The following is a 26,896-nucleotide window of genomic DNA, read 5'->3' as shown; positions in this document are numbered from 1 at the left end:
GTTTTTTGACTGAGGAGTTTTTATCCATTTACATCCTGAATAATTACTGAAAGAGGAAGACCTATTTTAATTTTGTTGTTTTCTGTATGTCATTGCATTTTTGTCTATTTCTTCCCGTACTTCCCTCCTTTGTGTGTAGTTGAATTTTGTTGTGATGTGCTTTCTCTCTTGTTCTTTTGTGTAATTTCTACAGATATTTTCTTTGTGGTTATCATGTGGATTACATAAAACATCTTAAAGTTATAACAGTTCATTTTAAACTGAACAACTTAACTTCAATCGCATATAAAAACTTTATTCCTTTACAGCTCAGTCATCTGCACAAGTTATGTTACTTATGTCACAAGTCATATCTTTATATATTGCTTACCCATTAGCATAGATTCATAGGTTTGTTTTTACATTTTTGGATTTTAATCTTTTAAAAGAATAGTAGAACCAAAATTATAATAATAAAGTTTTCATATTTGTAATATGTCTATTGTAGAACTTTTTATTTCCATATGGCTTTGAGTTACTGTGTAGACTCCCTCTTTTCAAGCTGAAGGACTCCCTTTAGCACTTCTCATAGGTTAGATCTAGTAGTAATAAATGCTCTCAGCTCTTGTTTATCTGGAAAATTCTTAATTTCTCCTCCATTTTTAAAGGACAGTTTTGCTGGAGGTAGTATTATTGGCTGACGGTTTCTTTTTGTTTTGTTTTGCTTTTTACTTCATGCATTTTAAATATATCATCCCACTGCCTTCCAGCATGCATGGATTCTACTGAGAAACCTGGTGATAACTTATAGAGGCTCATTGTACATGTACAATTTTCTCTTGCTTCTTTCGAGATTATCTTTGACTTTCAATAGTTGGATTAAAATGTGTCTCAGTGTGTGTCTGAATTTATCCCATGCGAGCTTGTTGAGCTTCAGTTCATATGTCTGATTCCTAAAATTTGAGAAGTTTTTTAGCCATTATTCCTTCAAATATGCTCTCTGCCCTTTTCTCTTTGTTTTCCTTATGCAACTACCATAATACCTATGTTAGTCTGTCTGAAGATGTGGTCCTTTAGGCTCTGTTCACTCTTCTTCATTCTGTTAGTTTTGGTCCTCTAGCTCAGTAATTTCATATGACATGTCTTCAAGTTTGCTGATTCTTTCTTCTGTCTAATTGAGTCTACTCTTGAACTCTAATAACGAATTTTTTAATTCCTTTGTGTTTTTCAGCTTCAAATTAGTTTTTGCTTTTAAATAATTTCTTTAGGTTCATATTCTCCTTGTGTTCATAAAACCTTTTCCTAATTTTGTTTAGTTGTCAGTCCCTGCTACCTTTTAGCTCACATGCATATTAAAGACAGTTGTTTTAAATTATTTTTAAAAGAAGTCAGAGGCCTACATTTCTTTAAATGTGGTTTCTGGAAGGTGTTTTGTTCCTTTGAATGAACTATGTTTCTCTCTTTCTTTGAATGTGTTGTATTATTTTTGTTAAAATTTGGGCTTTTAAAAAATATAGTCACTTCTCAGTCTTTAGTGAGAATGTTGCAAGCAAGTTCCATTCTTTCCCTTCCACCCCAAAGGAGTAATTGGGAACTGAGCAATTTCCTCATTATCATATATGCTGCACTGTGTTGAGGAGGGTGTGGGATAAGGGCAAACAAAATACCAACGGACTTCCTAACGTTTTGAGTAGCTCTATCTTAGCTAGGTGTTTCCTTCATTGCTGCAACACCTTATCTGATCTAATAAATCTTAATTGATTTATGAGCTTTCTAACAACACTAATTTGCTCCATATATTTTTGTATATGCATTTTTTCTTTGGGAGAATGAGGACTTCAAGGTTCGTAGTCACTATATTGCTTGTGTTACTCTCAATCTTTTCACTTTTTAATGTTGTTTTGATAAAACAAAATAGTTTTAATATGGTGACTTTTTACCCTCTACATTTTATGCTTTTCTATCTAGTTTACATAATACCTTTGGTATTACCGATATTTTCCTATGTTTTTTTCTCCTGAAACATTTGACATTTGCTTTTCAACCACACTGGTAGTGTCTTTTGTTTGTTTAAGGAGAAAGAGATCCACTTTGTTTTGTCTTCTTAATTAACAAAAGGGAATCCAATTGATCTAGATCCATTGTTCACCTATTTCTCCCCAGTCTACAATGGAGCTCTGTCTCATAATGTTACCATATGTATGTGGGATCTGTTTTTCGAGATTTATTCTGACACAGTGATCTATCTCTGCACTACTGCTATGCAGTTTTAATTATAATAGCTTGTTAATTTCCAAAATTACTCGATTATTTTCATCCCTTTATTCTGCTCAGAAATTTAAGAGAAAGCTTATAAAATTCCATGAAAATAATTTAAAAATTATTTTAAATCAAAATTTCATTAAAATTGATATATTAACACGGACTGAAACAACTTTTTTGTGATGAGTTTTCCTACCATGAATATGATATAGTTCACCATTATTTAGGTCTTTAATGTCATTCAAGAATTTTTATATCTTCTCCATAGAGAACATTATTTTATTACAAAATATTAATAAGTAAACTGCAGAAAACATCAGTTAATAAAATATTATGAAGTGAACATCCTTGAAACCACTAAATAGCTAAAGAAATAAATTATTGCCAGGTATCCCAGGAGTACTCCATGTTTCCCGTTCTAACCCTCTCCCTACTTATAACAAACCATTATTCTGATTTTTATGATAATCACTTTGCTTTTGATTATAGTTTTTAATACCTAAATCATAGAGTTATTTCTACAAACAACTTAGTTTTGGTGATTTTTGAAATTAAAAAAAAAACTCTTTTAAGCTACAGGTTCTTTCTAGATCTCTTTTCCCCATGTTATTTATTTTGAAGAGACCAACTCAATTTGTATTGCAGAATTTCCTCCAGTATTAATTTTGATTATTGAGTTCCCATGGTATAGTTCAATATGTTGAATGTACAGATTTAATCAGATATGGTTTTATTTTATTCATTCATTCATACATACAGTCTTGATAGGTGATGGTATTTTTCCTATCTAATTGTCTAGCTGTCTCTCTATTTGTGAGTTTAGCAGCCATTGAAGCTTAGATCTATTAAATTCTTAGAGGGTGCTAAATGATAATCTAACTCACATATCCCACCATTATTTATCAGATAATATATTTTTGTAAAAACAAAACATCCCCCCTCATAACTTCATAATACAATGATCAGTTCACAAAGAAAGGACATAAGAAATACTTTATTCTTTTAATTTTCTTTCAGTTTTCAAAGTAAGTTAGTTCTCTATCATTCTCTAAATTTGACAAAATCATTTTCTAAATTATCATTACGAATACATAGATTTAAACATATCCAGGTGTTTTAATGCATTGCAGTTATTATTGATTGGTGCAAAAGTAATTGCGATTTTTGCCAATTGCTAATAAAATCACAATTACTTTTGCACCAACCTAATATATTTATGGATGCTCAAACTGCTCCATCTTGGGACAACAGGAATTTCTTTAAGTTAGCTCCTGAGTTCTTCTGACAACCTTTGATACCTTCCTTGCTTTGTGGTGTCACAAAATGTTGCAGGTAAATGATTAATATTTCCTGCCCCAGCCTTGAAATCACTTATTTCTCTATGAAGTCCCTGTTTCTTTCATTGGCAAGTGATATTTTAATAGTAAATATGGACCTTAAGTTTACTCACTGCTACTGACTTGATTTTTGTGTCCAGGCAAAACAATAGACAGGGCTACTAGTATAGTATGCATAGACCTATAGAATATGGGTATGCATGTATGTGTCCATGTACATGCATATGTATGCATAAGTTCACATGAAAATGTCCAATTCAAATTCCAAATTAAAAGCTTTTACTTAAACTCTCCTATTTTATATCTGGATCGCCTTTCTTGAGCCAGAATCCTGATTTTCAACAACATGAGATAAAATAATTAGAATATTAATAATTACCAAGTAGCTTTATCCAACATAATGTAACAGTTTTGTAATATCGATAATATTACTACCAACATGATTATTGCCCCATTTTTCAAATTTTTCAGAATAAGCAGTCATATTCTTTAATTTCTCCTATATAACCCTCATTTAGTTAATTCTCCAGATAGATCTATATTTGATGGCCACCATGAGTCCTTGCCACAAATCAGCTGATATCATGTATATCATGTAGCTATAGCTAGATGGTCCCCACCTAGGCGTATTTTGGGGTCCAATGAGATACCTGTCACCTAGTTTTGTTGCAAATGTCCATTCATTGTTCTTGTAGTTATTGTTTCATTATCTATTCTTCCATCCATTTTTTATGGAGGAAATCAGGAATATTTAAAAATTATGCCAGCATTTTCCATTTACCCCAATTTTCTTGTGTACATTTTTTGCATTATTGTAATTTAAAAACAGTAATTCTGAAATTACATTTTAGTCTATAATTTTTAAATAAAAATACTGCAAGTTTTTCTGATTATGTGTCTATAATGCTACTACAAATGATCTGTGAATGATATGGAGCTTCTTGACTAGGCTCATTCATTTTATAATATGTCAGTGATGTCCTCTTTGGTGGAGGTAGAAATTTCATGCTATATTTATATACTTTAAAAAAATGCTAGTCCTGGAAACCATAAATATTCTTGAGTATTATAAGATTTTAATAAAATATTTATTAATGCCACCAAAAGTAGAGTGGACCCTTCAGTGAAATTTCCTGCACTGCTAACATCTCTTTCTAAAATGTTTCAACGTGCATATAGAGCCTAAAAGGGAGAGCCTCATGTATCTCAGACACCTCTATCCCACTTCAGGCTTAGCTGATTATGACAGGGTCAGACACCTACCCCAGGAGGAACAAAATAATAGTCCTGGCTGAGCCATTCAGATTCTCTCTTGATAAGTTAAGTGACTATAGTTAGATGATGCAGGATATTTACATTAAAAATGCATTAAGATTCAGGGCTAAGGTGCTATGCTAAGATATGTTCTGATGACTAAGCAAGGGAAGTTGGTCTGGGAGAAAAGTAAAAACATTTTGAGTAGATACACAGAGAGAATAAAAGACAGGAGGCTATAAAGTTGCTTTGCGAATCAAAGGAAGTAGTCTTTGTTACTGACTCTTCTCCCATTTCCAGGCTGCCTGAAGATCAACTATATTTTATTTCCTGTCCTTGGACACATATGAGACTTTCTGCTATATCCTCATCACAACTAAGTTACTCTGAATATTTCTGTGAGCTCTCAATAGAACATAAACAATGCTCACAGAACATAAACTGGATTCTTAGGCTGTTTTGTTATCTTTGGCTGGTAGGTTTTGATACTTGCATACATACCTATTCTAAGTAGTTTTTATGCATTAGTTTATAAATTGAAAATCCATAATTTTCTTGAAGTCCAGTAAGCTTCAAATTACTGTCTTCGAAAATCCTTAATTATTGCTAAGAGAAAACATACATCAAAAGCTACCTAAAAATAGCTACTGTTAATGGTCTTAAAAGGTGAACTACATTGTTCTAGAATGATACAGTCACAAGCTAACTAATCAAAGTAATAGATAATTAAGAAAATGAAAGGACACCAACAATAAAAACTACCAAGGATTAATTATCCCATAAGAAATAATTTAAACACAAATAAATGTGTGCATTAAGAAAAATGGAATATAAAACATAAAGAGGCAATTCAAATATACTTTATGGCTATTTGAAGTTAGAAGAGTAATTGCTTTTTGTTTTCATAAAGTATCTTCAGTTACCTAAATTCAGTTTTGTTCCTACCAAACACACACATATTTATATGGTAAACTGAAATGCAGTGAGATTTATTCATCATAAGCACTATTTCTTAAACAGAAATATTCAAAGCTAGGGTAAATATGTTTTTATCATGTAAATGTCCTGAGTTCTTCATAATATTTTGATAAATTTTCTTCTCAAGGGAAAGGAAAAGCATATCAAATTAGAGAAAGAAGGGAAACAGAAGGAGAGGGAAGAACAAAGAATGAGTAAGAGTACATGCTCAAGAATGAGAAGATAAAAGGACATGCATTTCTACAGGGTGGGGTGGAGAGCAAGTATGGACCTTGGATGAGTGCAGCAGCAAACTCCTAAGTATGAGGAACTGATCAATACCAGGAATTCTTACCACAGAACATAAAATCTTACCAGTCCTTCGTTATTTTCTTTTTAGCGACAGGGTCTCTGGTGCCCAGGCTGGAGTGCAGTGGCATGATTGTGGCTCACTGCAGCCTCAATCTCCCGCTCAAGCAATCCTCCCACCTCAGCCTCCAGAGTAGCTGGGACTACAGGCACATGTCACCAGGCCTGGGCAATTTTTTATTTTTTCTAGGGACAGGGTCGAACTATGTTTCCCAGGCTGGTCTCAAACTCCTGGCCTCAAGCAATACATCTGCTTCGGCCTCCCAAGAAAGAAAAATAATATTCTATTCAAGCACAAGGGAAAAACACTGAATATTTATGATGTACCAGAATCTAAGTTAGGTAATGACAATATAAACAATAAGATATTTCCTATTTCAATAAGTGTAAAATAATTTTATTAATATTACATAAGTAAAATACTGTAGGAGCACAGAAGTCATGACATTAATTTGCTTAATGAGCCTGAAAATGGACTCAAAGGATGAGTATAATTTGGGGAGATTAAAAAAAAAAAGGATTCAGGCCGGGTGGGGTGGCTCACACCTATAATCCCAGCACTTTGGGAGGCCGAGGTGGGCGGATCATGAGGTCAGGAAATCGAGATCATCCTGGCTAACATGGTGAAACCCTGTCTCTACTAAAAATACAAAAAAAAATTTAGCCAGGCGTGGTGGCAGGTGCCTGCAGTCCCAGCTACTTGGGAGGCTGAGGCAGGAGAATGGCGTGAACCCGGAAGGTGGAGCTTGCAGTGAGCCGAGATCGTGCCACTACACTCCAGCCTGGGCGACAGAGCAAGATTCCATCTCAAAAAAAAAAAAAAAAAAAAAAAAGGATTAAATGCAGAAAGAAGAGCTGTACAAAAACAAAGAAATGTGATAGTATGTGACTTCTTTACATGTTTAAGAAATGTTTTTTTATAGCAAGAAGATAAAGACTAGTTGGGCCTGGAAGGGACGGTTATGACCAAATTGTGACAGATACTGAAAGTCATTCGCTTAAACAACTATAGTTTCCAGAGTTTTGGGTTATATGAACTAGCAAAAATTTAAAGGATCATATTTTAGGGTTGTCAGCTTTTTATGCTGCCAAGTTACTGGCATTTAAAAAACAAAACTCAAAACCTAAAAATCTACCATTTGCTATCATCATTTTATAAAGAAAAGTCATTTTAAACATCAGCAAAGAAAGACATAAATATTACACCCATATAGTTTAAAAAGTAGGATGTATTAAAATTCTTTGAATGTAGAAAGTTATAAGATACAATTGTATACTGCCAGGGGAACACAAAATGAACTTTTTAATATCTAACCTGTTCCAATATTTCATTTCTAGCATAGTTACGTTAAAAAAAAATCCAGGTTCACCTGGATGCACTGATAACAATGAAGGCATATTCTTAATGGTCTTTCCACTCAATTCAGAATATGTGAGGTAAACAGAGAAGCTAAAAAAAATAGCTCTCAATTACTCAATCATTTTTCTCTGTGCATTGATGAGAAGAAATAAGTAAGAAACAATGTGAATGCGTGGCCATGGAAGATTCTGGAAAGTAGCTACACACAGGGGTTCATGATTTTCCAATACAGAGCAGTTAACGTAAAATTGCCACAAACTATCACTTAGGAACCAGTAACGTGAGTCTTACAACTTAACATAATTGTGCCTTTGCTCTGGCGGCTAGAAAACTTGTACAGAATTTGTCTTAGTTTTAATAACAGTGCAGGACTCACTACTAACATTATTACATACATGACAAACTTTATTCGCTGTTTTGTTTTATTATGTCTTTGGTCAGTATTTATACATTTCTGTAAAACCTATCAAATCATTTTAGGAAAAGATAGCAACAGAAAAAATAAAAGGCTTTTATCTTGTAGGGAATGAGGAAACATTTAAGTTTGTTTTTTCAATGATGTTTATTGAACTTCTTTATTTTAATAAAGTAACACGTTACAGAAAAGCATGAAAATAAAAATATCAATAACCAGCATTCTTGCTTCTCAATAGCATCTAACTACAGGAAATCAAAAGAATTAAAAGCAAAAAAAGGGACTCAAGAAGGACCAACTGATAACCTAGTACCTTTTAGAATCCCTAACTATGATGCCACCACTTTCAGCTAACATAATATTTAGGTTACTTTGGAAGGTTTTTACACATGGATTGATATAATGTTTGTAATGTTAATAATATTTGAAGAACTATCCTCTAACTACTGTTTTCGGAAATTATTCATTCTCATGAAGTAATTGTAAATATTAAAGTTGAAGGAGAAAGGAGCTAAAGAAAAATCAAATTTTCACCTCAAATATTTGCATTAATAGTAATGCTAATGACAAAATAAATACATTTAGAAGGAAAAGTAAATTGAAGGAAAACAAATTTTGGATAAACAGAGTTTGAGGTATCCCTGGAGTATATGGGTTTAGATGTCTATGCTAGGTAACTTCAACTATGTCTGGAATTCAGAAGACTGGGTTGAGCTGTTACAGGAGTTAGGTAGAAGCAGGGAACATAACACTTTCAAACATGTGTGTCCTCATAAAGATGAAGAAGTGGCTTTATAGCAGCAGGAGTAAGACCAGGTATACACAACTACCTCATTGACCCAGTTAGAAGAATATGTGCCCTGCAAGTGGTCAGTAGGCCATCTAGTCTCATTTCCCACTGTACCTTTGTATATACTTTCATTATAGCACATATCCTATTTAATTTTAATTATTGGTTTTTATGTCTCTTTGCTCATTAGACTGTAAGCTCCATGAGGAATATTTCTTCTGTCTTGAATGAATCAATGAATACACGATTTTGTGTAATCAATCATACACATCTAGAACAAAGCTATTTAAATTATACATACAATCTGTGGCCAAGCAATAGTTTTTAAGCTTCCAAGAACTTTTAAAGTTCATTTTGGGGCTGCTTTAAATTAGCATGGTTCTTCTCAGAATCCAATTCTTCAGAGCATTTTATACTTCACTTTGTAGGTGGGAGTATAATAATGACAATAGTAGCATCCAGGGTGACAGCCCTACTTAAAACATCAGCAGCCTCCCTACAACACACTAGTTAAAGCCAAAGAACCCATTACCTCTCTGGCCCTAATATTCGACTACTGTCCTTCTGGTTCACATGAGACTGGCATTTTTCCTGTTGGTAGATCATACCAAGAACATCTTTCTATCCTCGTTTTAGGGCCAATGTACTGATTATTCTCTCTGCATAGAACACTCCTCTTCTAATAAGCTGTATGGCACTTATTAAGTAAGTTTTATTACTTATTATGTAAGTTTTTGCTCAAATGTAACTTTTACCATGAGGCCTATGTAAAATTGACCACTCTCTTTAAACTTCAACCTCACCTTGTCATTCTGTAATCCCAATTCTCTGTGTTGTATTTATCCTTTTATATAACATTCACTATCTTCTAACACGCTATATAATTTAATTATTCATTTTGTTTAATGCTTATTGATTTTGTGTTCTCGTTAGAATATATGCTCCATCTGAAGAAAAGGATCTTTGTCTGTTTACTAATATACCAAAAGTATGTAACATAGTACCTAGCCCAGAAGGAACTCAGTGCTTTTGGAAACCTGAGAAGCTCATTACATGACAATATTCTAAGAGCTTCAAATGCCTTGCATAATTTAATCTTCACAAGAACTCTAAAGTGCTATCATTGACTCCAATTTATAGAAAGGAAACTAAGATACAAAGTGGCTAAGTAATTCACAAAGGCCACAAAGCTAAGAAAGCAGTTGAACTAGGATTCAAAGTCAGCTCCCAGATGCCGAGTCATTAACTATCACAGTCTTCCTAATAGAAACACTGAGAAGAAGCAGTTGGGACAATAACAGAACAGGCACAGGAAAACTCTCTTTCTTCTACAGTAAACAGGAAGTGAAAAGCAAAAAAGATATACAAGGATGCTAAATCCCAGGACTACCTGAAATGGCATCTAAAGCCATTATTCACCTACAGATCATCTTGATATTGTCTAATTCTTTCTGAAGCTCAGAAATATTCATAAAACAAAACTTTCTAAAAAGAAATACGATTTTGATTAACCATATTTTTCAAAGCTATTCTCCTAGTAAATTTATCTGCTTTGCCTCCTTACTCTATGTAAGCTGCTGTTGAGGAGACAACGGCTTCATCAATTCTTTGTTAAGTATTTCTCTGGATTTTTAATGTCTTCTTAGTTAAGGATTCTCACACTACAAATGTTATGTGAACAAGAAAAATCACTTAAAGATGCATGGCTCTCAGAGTCAGAAGGAAATTTCAGAGATCACTGCTTAATAAACAGGTTATCTTAATGACAGGATGTACGTCAGCCCTGATAGATGGATTAAAGAGCCAAAGCCTCTCATTCTGACACCTTTTCAACGTTCTTCATCTTCAAGGTTTTCTTATTGGCACTGACCATGCAAACATGTTATTTAAAAAAAATGAGTGAAGAGAAAACATATTGAATATCTTATTAGAATTTGTGAAGTAATGCCTTTACATACTTTTGGAAATATATATTCCTCCAGAAGCACAAATTATGCCATGATTAATACATACATTATAGTAAACTAAAATAATTATAATAGAGAGAGAAATCATACCTTCTATCAATAGCTCTTGTCCATGACTGCCAAGAAGTGTACGAGATAGGAATGGGGCAAAGTCTACAAAAATTTCACGAAGAAGAGGAGCAACTTTTTCTAAAGCTCTTTCAAGTTTTGCAGTGATGCTGTTGAAATTAAGACATAAAAACTAATAAATATAATTCAATATAAAATGTCAAATAAACTTTACTTCTAAATTAAAATCTTTAAAAATCATACATGTCCTTTCTAGCCCATGGAATAATAGCAAGCTTCATGTATGAGGGACACCCTGTACAGTTTCACATACAGTCATAAGGCTACTGAAAGGTTTCAGCTAAATTGGAATGACTATACTATGAAAAAGAATTGAGGTTATGCCACCCAAAAGGGCCAAAGACTGTCCACCGCTCTATGAGTGTCATGTAAATGAGTTTTTGTATGCCTTCTCTATGTATCTATCCATCAAAGAAAATGATCTGGAACACTGACAATGTGGGTCCCTGTGCCAGTTACAAATAATTTAATTCTTGCTCTCAAGGAGGTATTGCTTGAAATCTGGACAAATAAGGGAATAACTGAAATTCACTGTAATACAGTTGAATGCTTTGCCAAAGTAGGCATTTTCCATTTCATAAGCCTATTTACTTTTCTTTACAAACTGCTGTATTATTATATAGTTCACTGTTGAATTTTAAGTTAATAGCCATACATAAGCACTATTTGACATTCTTAAAAATACTTTGGTACATGTAAAAGTAAAAACTGGGGAGAAGGAAAATATTTCTGCTTAGACAAATGAATAACATAGTAACAGATTTATCTGTCTTAGATAAAAGTGCTTTGGAGTAAGACTGCTTAGACTAGAATCCTGGCTCTATCATATACTAGCTAGGCAACCTTAGGCACATTAGGCTTTCTATGTCTGCAAAATGAAGATGATTGCAGTATCTACCCAGTGAGGATTAAACAAGCTAAGGGATGTAAAGTGCACAGAAAAGCACCCAGCACACAGTGAGAGGTCAATAATGCCCACTTTTTTGACTCTACTTTGAACACACCCATATTTACACTCACAAAATGTGATTCTGATACATTAAACAAACCAAAGTCAATATATTAGATGAGCACACATTCTTCTACACAGAAGATATGTAAAGTTAGCAATTAAACAATGTTACAAAATAATACAAGTTCTGCCACAATGCCAGGTAACATTTTGTTATATATGAGGCAAAAATTTATAAATGAAAAAAAGGCAATTAACGATAAAATAATTTGCAATATATTAATAAGGTTTAAAACTAAACTATGGCATCTTTTTAAATTTTTTAAGCAATTAAATAGCTATTAGAGAATAATATCGGATGACTTCTTTCCTAAATTGGAAACAGCCAAGTTTCATATCTCTGAGCACTCTAAGTCTCACCATCAGCACTTCTGTTTAACTCTGTCTCCTCTTACGCGTGTCAACAGCTCTAGAGAAAAGGGAAAGCATGGAGAAAACTCGTTTGATCACTGCCACATATATTTAGAAAATTCTGGAGGAACAATTTTCCATAAGAAAAAGGGATTTGAAGGGGATTTGGCAGGCTTAGTGAAATAAAGAGATTTCAATAGTCTCCCCTACTCTGTAATTCCTAAAGCAAGGACCTCCTGAAGACACTGATTCTCAAGCTATAGTGTGGATCAGAATCATCTGGAGAGTCCGTTTAACCAGACTGCTGAGCCCCACCCTAGTTTCTGATTCAGCAGGTCTGTGTGTATGGCGAGCATTTGTTAGAAGTACAAATTCTCAGTCAGTGGTGTTGATGCTGCTGATCCAGGAAACACACTTTGAGAATGACTGTTTTAATGAGAGTATTTACTATTAGAAAGAATTAACAAAGAAGCGAGCAAAACATAGGCTACCTGAAGTCACTGAATAAGCATAATCACAGTAAGTTATCTGTTAGTGAATACAAAGAGATTCTTTTTTGAATCTATCATTTCATTAATTCCTTCAAATCTCTAGAATCATGTCCTACAGCTCTTCCCAGCTAAACTAATTCCCTGTACTAAGAAGTGGTTAGAATGGTAAGAGTGAGTTTATTAAAAGGAGAAAAATCTAGATATAATAGTTTCTGATGCTCAATTCTAAATGAAGTATGATTATTTTTATTTAAGATTAATAAGTGAGAGTAAAATTATTTTAGAAAAATTATTGATTAATGGAGGCTTGCATCGTAGCTATTGGATTTAATGTACTATTATTGAGTTAAAGCTAGGAACATTTTTTATCCCAGTTTGAGAACTTTCTCCCCTATTTTACAGATTTCTGTGTGATTTAGAGGCGTCAGAATTACAAAAATACTGGTGATTAAGTTAAATATGAAATAGAAACTTCAATTAATCCAAGCAACTGATTACTTCTGTAAGTATGTATAAATATACATTATTACCAATTATCTTGACTTAAGGGTAATAGATAAAAACAGATATTTCTCAGAAAGTGAATCCCTATTAAGATTTTTTTGCAAATATTTTCTTATAAAATTTATTAGTATATTAAATGTTGCTTTTATATATCATCCTGCAATGAGAATTTGAATTTTCTAATAGGGGGCAAAGAATGTAATATTTTACTCAGCAAGGGATTAGAAGTTTTATGTATATAAACCATTATCAAATAATTCTGCTGGAATTACAACAGCAAAATATTCTAAATGGAAAAACTTCATCCTCATTTTTCACAATGAAGAAAGTTTTTGTTGTTGTTGTTTTTTACAGATTCCCCACAATGTATTCCAAAGGTTATAAATGCTGTATAAATTAGCTTCATTGTTACACAATTTAAATTGTGAAAGAAAATGGTACAAACATAAACTTTAGCCTAAGACCCTCCTTTATCACCTGAAAATAAGGATTAATTACAAAAAATACCAAAAAAGACATATTGTGGCTATATTGCCATTTTGTTATTTCTGTTCTCATCTCAAAGAAACACACAATGTAAAACTCCTTTTCCCCAATTCCAAGACACACATGAGACAGCTATCTGTTAATATGTAAAAAATAAATTAAAAGCTATGTTAATGTGAGAAAAGCCCATGCCCTTAAGTCCTATAAAAATAAATAAAATTTTCTCCTTAAAATAAAAATACAAAGAACATATAGCCACCAGAATAAAACCAGGTATTCTTCAGCAAATTATTTTGTAAGAAAAACTGGCATAATAATGTACTGACTTTAGGGGAAAATTCTAAAGAGTGATTTTTGAGTTTTCTCTGAAAGTTTATTTTCATTTATTCAAAAACATTCATTTAGGCTGGGCATGGTGGCTCACACCTATAATTCCAGTGCTTTGGAAGACTGAAGAAGGAGAATGGCTTGAGCCGAGGAGTTCAAGACCAGCCTGAGCAATATGGTGAGACCCTGTCTCTACTAAAAAATTAAAAAATTAGCCAGGTGTGCTGGTGGGTGCCTGTGATCCTAGCTACTCAAGAGGTTGAGGCAAGAGGATCGCTTGAGCCCAGGAGGTCAAGGCTGCAGTGAGCTATGATCCTGACACCATACTCCAGCCTGGGTAACAGAGCAAGACCCCTATTTTCCCACAGAAAACAAAAACAAAAAACTATTCATTTAGTCTAAGACATTTTATGCACAGAAGTAATACAAAGGTGTATTTCCCTATGTAGGGGAATCTGCCCTGCACAGTCTGAGTGACTTTTATAACCTTATACTCTAATAACTTAATATTTGGTTAAGTTCTTGGGCTCTAACCACAGACTTTATCAAGTGTGGGTTGAAAAGCATACAATTTCAAGCCACTCATTCTATTCTCCCCAGTCTATTTTTTCCCCTTGAGTCACACTAATGATGTGTTTAAGATGCTTGATTGATGACTATTTTGAATTTGGCTATTTTTCTTAATAGTAAGTATAAACTCTTAAGAAAAAGAATTAAATTACTGGAACTGGAGGCCATTATCTTAAGTGAAGTAACTCAAACAGAAAGGCGAATAGCACATGTTCTCACTTACAAGTGGGCGCTAAATGATGTATACACATGGACATAGAATATGGCATGATAGACACTGGAGGCTGGTGACTTGGAAGGGTTGGAGGGTGGAAGGCGGGAGCGAGAGGTAAGAAATTACTTAATGGGTATCATGTACATTATTCAGGTGATGAATACACTAAAAGCCCAGACTTCACCACTATGCAATATATCCACAAAACAAAATTGCACTTGTATCCCTTAAATTTACACAAATAAAAAAAAATAAATAAAGAGAATTACTTATTTCCATGAAGAAAATTCTTGTTGAAACTTGAGAAATTATAAACCACTCTAACAAAATTACCAACTCAAAACAAAATATTTAAAGGAAATAATAAGGCTTTAGATGAAATTCTATAGCTCCAATGATTGGATTAAAACAATATGACTTAAAACACAAAAACTTACAATTATGGTTTTTAAAAACTGCAATCATGTATTGGCTTTTACCTGTATTAAGGAAGTCTCATTCACAGTTAATTCTAAGAAATTCATATGAATAAAAATATAATTAATCCATGGGAAAAATAATGTATGAAAACCCATGGCTTAATTATGATCAAATCTTGCCACATGTAACTGGCCTCAAGAAATATCCAAAGCCATGGTAATTTTAATTACACAAATCAGTAAAACAATGAAGATTTTTCTCTCCTGTCATCTAAATGAATCCCCTTATAAACACAGTTCATAACAAAGTGATCTTTTCTTAATGTTATATGTTTTAGAATTCTATAAAAATATAATAATTCTATTCTTATTTAGGGCCCTACATACACTGTGTATTCTATTTTAACAAACTCCCTTATGTTTGTGCTACTTCATAAAGTCATTTTTACTTACTTTTAATTTTATTTACTTTTTGTATTCTCCTAGGTACTTAGCACATTGTCATAAATATAATAAACAACAATTTGATTTGAAAGGTTAGAGTGCTTAAATTTCCTAATTCATTTCTTAAATCATATAAAATAGGTAGTTATAATAAGAAAACATAGAACAAAAAGAAATAATCACATACCCTTAAGTACTGTACCTAAAAGATTTACTCAGACATAAAAGAAATTATTACATTAGTGAATTCTATAGTAGATTTTTATTAATTGAATGCTCCTATGTAAATGAGGAAATGTAGGCATTGGTAAGTGAACTGATTGGGTTTAGGTAAACAGATGAAAAGGCAAGATTAAGAGAGTATTAATGATAGAACACAACCACACATTGTAAAGTTAAATTCTTATCAGCTATATATTATGACTAGGAATTGACACAGAATTCAAATACTTTGTCTGTTGTCACTAAATTTCTAATATTAAATATAATTTAACATACCAAAATAGTTGATGAGTAAATGTATCCTAAATCTGCAAACCTGTGACATAATTACCTACTGACAATTTTATTAAGTTATAGCTTTCTAAGGTTGTGGCCACTATGGAAAACATGATATTGAAAAAAAAATGCTTACTTATTTTATTTCCCTGTGATATTATAAATTTAAAACTGGCATTTTCTCTTTATTACTCCTAAACAAAATTATTTTCAAGTGCATGATGAAAAGGTTAAAAAAGTAGATAAAGCTATAGACTAAGAAATTGAAGCTAAATAGAATATTTTTATAAGTAAAAAGTTTACTGCTTTATATCATAAACTAAATTCCAAGTAAACATTTTTCAAGTTTTAAGATGTGTAATGCCTACGTGAGCATGATGATGCAAACCTCTAGTCCCAACAACTTGGGAAGCTGAGGCAGGAAAATCACTTGAGCCCAGGAATTCAGAGCTGTTGTGTGCCATGATCACATCTGTGAATAGACATTATGTCATGCTTTTTTGGGGATGCCCTTAGACAATTAGAAAAGTTTTTAGGAGTGCACTAATTACGAAAGTAAAAAAAAAAAAAAAAAAACTGATGTAGAACAATTCCTTCTTTCCAGTCAATCACTTAAATTAAGTGACATAAAAATTAACTATAGTGAAATAAAAATACAAACTCAAGAATATAAGTCTAACTAAAACCAAACAACAAATCTAGTGATAAAAAGGGTAAGGCTAATTGTGTCTTAAATATTTGACATGAAAATTGTAATAATAACATTTATCCTCCCAAATAAAATATTTAGTATATTTAAAAAAATATTTTAATGTAGTAGGAGCTGTGGTATCTCACCAAGATCCTCTTTTAGGATAGAGACATTCTTTCCCTGGAGAGTTCTGAGGAGAACTGTGGGGTGATGGCTCACAGCTGAATTCCTCCCTAGAAGGGAGCTGCTTCACCCAAGGTTAAGCCCTCTCATTAGGAACAGTGTGAATTCAAACAATGGTCAATTAGAAGAAAAATAAAAACCCAGCTCCTTTGACCCAACTGAGGACACCTCTGGAGCCATTCCAATTTCAGAGCTTTCCCATGGAGTGGCCTGGAATATCTCTTACAATTGCATCACTTTTCCTTCAGACCAATCTTCCACTGCCACTTATTTATAGGTGATATTATCAAGAATATTCCCCAGTAAAGCACCTACAGAATTTGTTTTCTGGAATAGCAGTTAATGAGTGTTTTGTAGTGTAGTATTTAGTAAAATATAATATTTTTGAATATATAAATTGAAAAATCAACTAAGAATTTGAACTTTTAAAATGAAATAGAGGATTTCTATTTCAGATGTAGAAAACTAGAGTCATTCCCACAAAAATCACAAGAAAAAGCCAGATAATCTAAAGAATTATAACTTTGTTAGGCCTCATCAGAGAGCTGAGGTTGCTAGGCAACCAAACAGCTTGAAATCTGAGGATAGGAACTCCAAGAAGACTTAGGATGCATGAACTTGCTAACCTGAGGCAGAGAACAGGAAGAAGCAGCACTGGGCACCACATTAAGCTGGCAAGAAAAAAATCAGCTAAATTTTTTTTTATAAATTTCTGAAGTCCATGTGTGAACTGTAAGAGAATAAAACCCCCAGAGCTATAGACACAAGGGGAGTTTGCAACAATGCCCAGGCTCTTCCACTCAAACCTAAACAGTACTCAGGAGAAAAACTGGAGGCAGCATGGAAGACTGCAGAAAACTTCCTTCCTTGCTCCAGATTAAAGGAGGGAGAATTAATTGCTGCAGAAAAGACACAAAGTTCTGCCTAGATCCTTCTTCCTATTTTCTCTACAGAATGGAAGTCTTAGGCATTTGAGAGAAAGACAACAACTCCTGTCACTTTTGGGGCACAGTAGGAGGCCTGTTGCAGCTGGAGGAAAGGAACATAAAAAACGCTCTACTCTGAGGGAGGGGAAGGGAAACATTCTGAGTCCTGAAATTTACAGATCCCCAATCATACAGAAATATATAAAATCACTGAAAAAGCCCTACCTTCAAGATCCAGGACAGCACTTGACTAAAATGGAGTCTAGACCAGGACAAAAGAGAACCCCGTGCCCTTGAACACCAGGCTTGCAAGCACCCAGTAACAGATAACAGTAGTCTACTATTGCAGAAGGGACTACATAGTGTAGAGAATCTCTCTGAATCTGAACAGGGTAGAACAGGGTAGAACAGAAATAGCGAGTAAGACACTCTGAAAAACTAGCACCTAACTAAACACAAAGTAAAGGTAGAGAAATTTCAAGTCCATGGTACACAGAGAGTAACAAAAACAACAAGAAAACATAAACCCTGCTCAATTCCAGACTAAAATGACTCAACCCCTCTCACAAAAGCCTTAGCATAAGGAGAGGCAGACCCATTTAGAGCACAAATACAACTGTCAGGAACTACTATCCTATACATGATGTCCAGTTTTCAACTAAAAATTACCTTACACATGAAGAAACAAACAAACAAAAAAGCCAGAGAAAAACCGATAGAATCAAAATCACAGATGAACCCTATGTTGGAACTATAAAAGAATTTAAAATAACTATGATTAACATGTCAAGAGTTAACAGCTGAAAAGGCAGAAAACATACATAAACAGATGGAAATTTTCAGCAAAAGTAAGAAACTGTAAAGAAGAAACAATGGTAGAAATTAAAAATACAGTAAAAGAAATGATATGCCTTCAATGGACTTGTCAAAAGACTCAATGAAGCCAAGGAAAGACTCAGTGAATTTGAAGATAGGCCAGTAAAATATAGACATACTAAAACAAAAAGAAAAAAGAATATACACACACTCAGATGGAGTGTGCACACTGGTGCATTCAAAAGCTATTAAACAGTATCAAATAATTTTATATAAATGTGATTGGAATCACAGAAAGAGAAGTGCAGTATGCTGGTATGCCAAATAATGGCTCCACAAAGATACCTAAACCATAATCCCTGGAACCTTTGAATAAATTATATTACATGGCAAAAAGGATTTTGCAAGTGAAATTAAGGTTATGGGCATTAAAGTAGAGAGATTATCCTAGATTACGTAGATAGGTTCAGTCTAATCGCATGTGTTCTAAAAAGCAGAAAACTCTCTGGCTAGAGAAGTACAGCAAAAGAGGAAGGCAGAAAAGATACGTATAAGGGGAAAACAGACAGATCCCAAGTTTGAGAAAAACTGGATGCATTATTACTAATTCCGAATGTAGGAGGCCACATGCAAGGTGAATTCTAGGAGATAAGGGAAGCCTCTGACAGCAGGCAAATAAACAGGTACATGTGTTCTATAGCTATACAGAACTGAATTATGCTAATAACCTGAGTGAGCCTGGAAGCTCATTTTCTAACAGTCTCCAATAAGAAATGCAGCCTTGCCAACATCTGCATTTTAGCCCAGTGTGACCTGAGTGTTGGATTCTTAATCTACAGAACTGTGTTATAATTAATAAATCAGTGCTGATTCAAGCTGCTAAATTTGTGGCAACGTGTTATTCTAGCAATAGAAACTAACACAGAGACATACCAGAGCAGAAGAAATATGTTAAGAGATACTGAGTGAGAATTTTCCAAAAACAATAAAGTCATAAAACTACAGATACAAGAAGCCCAGAAAACACCAACTAGAATTTTAATAAATAAGTTAAAAAATATGTAACATAACACACTGCTGAAATTCAAATATAAAGAGAAAATCTGAAGAAGGCATTCAGAGAATAAAAACACATTCCATAAAGAGGAACAAAGATAAGAATGACATTGTCATTAGAATCTGTACAAGCCAGAAGAAATGAGATGAAATCCCTTTCAAAGCCATTTTAAAAATATATAAGTCCACAATTTTATATGTAGCCAAAAAATTCTTTAGAAAAAGATGGTAAATAAAGACCTTTTTAGACAACAAAAACAGAGGTAATTCATGCAGCTGACTTTGAACTACAAATACTTTTAAATGTAGTTCAAGTATAAGGAATATACCAGACAAAAACAGATTTATACAAACAAGAGTGCTAGAAAAGATAAATAAATCTATAAAATGCATTTATTTTTAATTGCTCTAAAATAAAATTCACTGTCTAGAGCAAAATAGCAGTGTACTGTTTCTTTTTCTTTTTCTTTTTTGAGACAGAGTCACACTCTGTCGCCCAGGCTAGAGTGCAGTGGCACAATCTCAGCTCACTGTAACCTCTGCCTCACAGTTTCTAAGCGATTCTCCTGCCTCAGACTCCGGAGTAGCTGGGATTACAGGCACATGCCACCACACCCAAATAATTTTGTATTTTTAGTAGAGATGGGGTTTCAGCATGTCGGCCAGGCTAGTAGTCTCAAATTCCTGACCTCAGGTGATTCACCCACCTCAGCCTCCCCAAGTGCTGGAATTACAGGCGTGAACCACCATGCCCGGCCTACTATTTCTTCGTAAGATATTTAAAAGTAAAAGGTATGACAACATTAACACAAAGGATGTGAAAGAGGAATTAGGAGTAAACTGTTACAAGCATCTTTATTAACACATGAAACTTTGTAATAATATTAAAAACTGACTCTGATAATTTAAGGATTTATATTGTAAGTCGTAGAGAAGCCCCTAAAATGTTTACAAGGTTGTCTTTTGTTTTAAGCATTTTAAAAATGTTTGAAATATTGTCTCCAATAAGACAATATTGGAGAGAAAATGAAATAATGAAAAAATACTCCATTAACCCAACAGAGGGCATAAAAGATGAAAAAGAAAATAAAGTACAGATGGAAAGTAACAATTTATTCTAAAACAATTACCAAATTGGTAGATATCAATACAATCATGTCAGTAATTACACTGAATGCAAATGATGTAGAAATACCAATTAAAATATAAAAATTGTTAGTTTGATTTTTTAAAAAAGCAGAACTGCTTTAAGTATAAAAATATAGACAAGTTTAAAGAAAGGAAAAAATTACCATCAAAACCCTTCATTAAAATAAAGAAAGTCATGTAAGGAGTTGAAAATGTTTAATTGGATGAGCTTTATACAACTTAAAAATTACCAAAAAGTTACACATTTTTCTATTACATAATTAAGGATCAGAAGGAATGGATCTGACATAATCCAGCTGAAATCAGTGATTAAAAAAAAACCAAGCCATTTTAACATTTACACTCCATCTAATATATGATCATAAACACAATAACTATATAAAATAATGTGGATTTCTACCTTTAGTAATAGACAAATTCTCTTGCTGAGAACAAGCTTTTTTAAGCTGGACAAAACCAGAAACACTTCTTTGAGGGAAATGGAGAGTTAAGACAGAAGTCAATTATTTGACCATGATCCTGAAGAAGAAACTCTAAGAAGATGATTTTGGTTTCTGGACTGCTCTTCCCCCATGGACATGTTTTGGTAGAAGCAACTGAATGACTGAAATTGAACAAAATTTTTGGAGCTCGGAGCCTACTAAAGAGGAAAAAAAGCTTAGAAAAACCCTTATAATTTAAGTTGAGATCCTATAGAACTACACTTTAAAGAACTGGTGAATCAGAAAAAAGACTGGCCCTCTAACCTTGACTTCATTGAGGTCCTTTAGGATTGCTAACGCTTACCAGAAGAAAATATATTTTTTTCTGGAAGAAAACACCACTTTGTACTTTCATATTATGTTTATAATCTTTCAGATACTACATAGGTTTTTCACATAATAATAACAAGAAAAGAAGCATAAGTAGACAGGAAGATATTACTGAATACCAAAAGTAACACAAGATGACAGAGGTAGCTCTGATAAATAATCAAAGACTTTAGGGTAACTATATTTACATTCAAGGAAATTAAAGACCAAGATAAACAACTGGATAAGATAGATGATTGGAAGATTTTTTTTTTTTTGAGATAGTGTCTCACTCTGTCGCCAGGCTGGAGTGCAATGGCACAATCTTGGCTCACTGCAACCTCCGCCTCCTGGGTTCAGACAATTCTTCTGCCTCAGCCTCCCGAGTAGCTGGGATTACAGGCACCCACCACCATGCGCAGCTAATTTTTGTATTTTTAGTAGAGACGGGGTTTCACTATGAAGAGGTCAGGCTGGTCTCGAACTCCTGACCTTGTGATCTGCCCACCTCGGCCTCCCATAGTGCTGGGATTACAGTCATGAGCCACCACGCCCAGCTGGAAGATAATATTAAACTACAAAAGTCAAATGGAAATTTGAGCACTTACAAAAATTGAAATTAAGAACTGAGAAGACTCGACACAGCTAAAGAGATAATTAGTAAAGTAGACTATAGGTTAAAAGAAAATACTCAAAATCACTGAGAGAGAAATAGGGGTAGAAATATAGATAGGTAAGAAGTGTATTTTTAAAAAGTCTAATTTTTATGTAAGATAAGATCTAACAAAAGGATAAAATGGGTCAGAAGCAATACCTGAAGAGGTAATGCCTAGGAAGTTTCAAAATTGAATGAAAGTGATAAAACTTCAGATTTGAAAAACTCTACAAATCTTAAGCAGGACAAATACAAAGAAAATCCACAGCACCTGAAAACATCATAGTAAAACTTATCAACTCCCAAAATACAGAACACCTTTAAAACAGACATCAGGTGGGTTGGAGTGGAGAACAGAAACAGTATGACTAGGAATTAACCTATAAAATAAAGAAATAAAACACAGAATGAAAAAAGCCAAAAGACAATAAAATGATATTTTCAAAATGATATTTTCAAAGCCCTAAAAGAAAATAATTGCCAACCTAGAATTCTGTTGGTTCAAAATATCCTTTCAAACATTGAGGTGGATTTCCAAGATGTTTAGAGAAATAGGAACTAAAAATTCATGACAGGCAAACCTGCACTAAATAAAATACTAAGAAGCGTTTTTTCAGAAGAAGAAATATGATACTAGGTGGAGGTCAGACATTCAGGAAAGAATGATGAGCAACAAAAAATGGTAGTCATTTAGCTAAATCAAAACAGATGTTGACCAATAAAATAAGTATACTTTCTTGCAGGGTGTGAATTTAAGATGAACATGCATACATGAATACATATGTACATGTATGTCTGCAAAATTTGGGGTAAGTTAAGTTAAACTAGAGTAAGGAAGGACCATGCATTGTGTGGGAATAGGACCTCAATAAATCAAGGACAACTTCTGCAATCTGGAGGATTATCAATTACACACTGCTTCTCAAAGTGTGTTCTCTGGACCAGCAGCATCAGCATGATCTAGCATGATGGTTAATTTTATGGGTCAATTTTACTGGGTGTCCAGATATTTGATTAAACAGCACTCTGGGTATGACTGTGAGGGTATTTATTGATAAGATTAACATTTGAATAGGTAGACTGAGTAAAGTAGACTGCCCTCCTTCATGTAAGAAGGCTTCATCTAGTCAGCTGAAGATATGAATAGAACAAAAAAGTTGAGCAAACTCCTTCTGCCCGAATGTTTGAGCTAGGAATACTGGTCTCTTCCAGCCTTTGGACTCAGACAGAAACATCGGCTCTTCTTCAGTATTGAGCCAGCCAGCTTTTGGATAGGAACTTGTATCACTGACTCTCTTGGTTCTCCGACCTTGGTACTTTGATTAGAACTACACATTGGTTCTCCTGGGTCTTTAGCATACTAACTGCAGATATTGGGAATTTTCAGTTTCCATAATCATGTGAGCCAAATTTTTATAATAAATCATGTGTATATGCATGTATATTCATATGAATGTAAACATCCTATTTAATCTGTTTCTCTAAATAAGCTTGACTAACACACCTAAAAACTTGTTAGAGGTGCCCTAAATTCTCATGCCCTACTGGAGTCCTACTGAATCAGGTATCCAGCAATCTGTATGTTAACAAGCCCTCTATGTTATTCTGATGCATGCTGATGTTAGAAAACTACTGCACTAAGGAAACAAATAATGTACAACCTTCAACTTAACAGTTTCTTGTTACTTCTCTCTAGAAATTTTTTTGGCAGTGTGAATAAAACTGATTAATCACTGCCAGAGCTCATCAAGAAAAGGAAGGAAGGCAAGGAAGGCAAGGCAGGAAGGTAGGAAGGCAGGAAGGCAGACAAGCTGGCTAGCTTAAATAAAGAATATCAAGAATAAAAAGAAGAGACATTACTACAGATTATATGAATGTTAAAAGAATAACACGATAGTATTATGAAAAGCTTTATGCCAACAAAAACCTACCAAAGCTGACACCGGAAAAAATAGAAAATTTTGTGAGATCTGTAACTAATTAAATTGAAATTTTAATTAAAAACTTTCCTAAAAGAAGAGATCCAGGATTAGCTGTCTTTGCTTGTGAAGTTTACTAAATATTTCAGGGGAAAAAAATCAAAAAATAATCTTATAGAAGCTTTCAAGAGATAAATCTATTTCACATTATAATGAAATAGGATTTCTTACAGAAATTGAGAATTCTTTTAGCATTTAAAAATTAAATCAATATAGTATACCATGTTAACAGAAGAAGGAGAAAAACCACGTGATCATCTTAGTGTATATTTAAAAAGCATAAGATAAAATTCAACATACATCATGATAGCAAGTTTTTGTTAAATACAAATATAAGAGATGTATAATATTTATTGAAAATTATATATAATTAATAGGTAAGAGGCATCATAGTTAATGATAAATGTTCAATGTTTTTCATCTGAGATGAAGAATTTAAGAAGAATGCCTGCTATAACCATGACTATAATAAATTGCATTAGAGGTACTGGGTGGCACTGTAAGTTAAGAAAAAGAAATTAAAAGGTGCAAGGATTTTAATGGGGGAAAAAACTCCCCCATTCATGGATGACAGAATTATGTATATACATATACATTTTGAAACAATCTACAGAAAAATAATTAGGAGTAATAAGTGAGTTAACATTTCAGGATATTCTCTCAACATACTGAAATGGAAACAACTAAAAGAATTAAAATTTATAAAAGAAATCACTGACAACATGATAAAAATATAAAATTCATTTATAGCCTTGAAAAAGTAAGATGGTCTAAAATTACCTTCCATGCTAACAGTTAAAAAATTAGACAAATACAGGGAACAACTATTTTCAGACAATACAGGGAGTAGAGGACTATGAACCCTAAGGACGGGGAAACCAAAGAGGTGAGCTCCCCCATCATCCATGTTTCCTTTATGGAGGTATTTCCTATATTATGGCAAATACTGAGTCCTGCAGTGTTTTTGAGTTGACACGAATGAGACTGTAGTTCAAAACGGCCAAGGTGAATAGAATTTGCAGGACAGAGTCCCTGAGAGGAGGAAGCTATAAAGCAAAAAATTTCCCAAAACCTGAGTCTTAGGCTGAATAGCAATCTACTTATGTGAAGCCTGAAAGCTCCAAGGGCTAGAATAGAACAATTTTTTGAAAAGAATAATTATGAAGGAGCTGCAACACAAACATCACTGAGAGTGCATAGTGCTGGGAATAGTCTGTATTCCCTCCAGCCAGAAAGGAGAGATCTCATTAAATACACTGAGCATTCAGGAGAAATTCTAGCAAGTCCACCCTTCCTAAGCATGGCAAAAGCAATCCAAGAATAGAGGCCTCTCTAAATTTGCCTTAAAAGGTCTTAAAAACATGCCTCATGAGCAAGGATAGCCTTTTCAACAAATGGTGCTGGAACAAATGGACATTCATAGGCAAAAACATGTACCTCAACCTAAACCTCACACCTTACACAGACATCAGCTCAAAATAGATCACAGACTTAAAAGGAAAACAACTTTTAAACCACAAAACTTTATAGAAAGTACAATACAAATTTTAGGAACGTAGAGCTAGGTGAAGAGCTCTTAGACATGACACCAAAAGCTTAACTATAAAAACGTAAATCTGACAAGCCAGATTAAAAAAAAATTTAAATTTTTCTCTGCTAAAAAGTCCATTAAAAGGATGAAACAGGGAGCACATCTAAGAGAAAATATTTGCAAACTAAATTTCTAAAAAAGGACTTGTATTTGAACATAACAAAAACTCTCAGAGTTCAAAAGTTAAAAAGTGATCCAATTAAAAAATAGGCAAAAGACATGAACAGACAATTCATAAAGGAGACATACTGATGGAAAATAAACACAAGAAAAGATGTTCTGCATCTTGAACCATTAGGAAAATGCAAATTCAGACCACAGTAATATATCACTACATACCTATCAGAATGCTTTAAAAAAAATGCTGGTAACAATGAGGAGAAACTGGACCACTCACACTTTGCCATTGGAAACACAGAGTGGTACAGCCACTCTAGAAGACAGTTTTGCAGTTTCTTATAAAACTAATCATATACTTACCATAGAGCCAGCAATCTCACTCTTGGGTACTTATCCCAGAGAAATAAAAATGTGTGTTCACATAAAAACAAATGTCCACTGTAACTTTATTTTTAATAGCCCAAACTGGAAAAAAACTTAAATGTCCTTTAGTAGGTGTATGTTTAAACTGTCATCCATACCATAGAATATGACTGAGAAATAAAAAAGGAACATACTATTAATTCATGCAACAACTTGAATGGATTGCATGGCAGTATTTTTACTGAAGAAAGATATATGTCAAAATGCACCTCTGTAAAGTGTATGAATCCAAGAAGAAATAGGGAAAATTAGAAAAAAATATTGAATTGAATATAAAAAATACTACATTTGTACTATACAGGTAAAACTGTGCTTGGAGGAAAAGTTATGGCTTTAAATGCTCATATACCATATCATTAAACAAGAAAGGTCTAAAATCAA

The 26,896-nt window shown here is 33.5% G+C and overlaps 1 protein-coding gene across 8 annotated transcripts in view; it reads right to left on the bottom strand.

The window, feature by feature from the left end:
* NBEA (neurobeachin) overlaps positions 1-26,896 on the bottom strand; it is a 754,643-nt gene that overhangs the window by 440,401 nt on the left and 287,346 nt on the right. For all 8 annotated transcript variants that reach the window (XM_054446222.2, XM_063650755.1, XM_063650757.1 and 5 more), the window contains one exon: positions 10,781-10,908. In XM_054446222.2, coding sequence (XP_054302197.1) covers positions 10,781-10,908 — 128 coding nt within the window. The remainder of the gene's footprint in view (positions 1-10,780; positions 10,909-26,896) is intronic.

The sequence above is a fragment of the Pongo pygmaeus genome, chromosome 14, assembly GCF_028885625.2.
Source record: "Pongo pygmaeus isolate AG05252 chromosome 14, NHGRI_mPonPyg2-v2.0_pri, whole genome shotgun sequence".
Lineage (NCBI taxonomy): Eukaryota > Metazoa > Chordata > Mammalia > Primates > Hominidae > Pongo > Pongo pygmaeus.
This window is presented reverse-complemented; position numbering and strand designations above follow the sequence as displayed.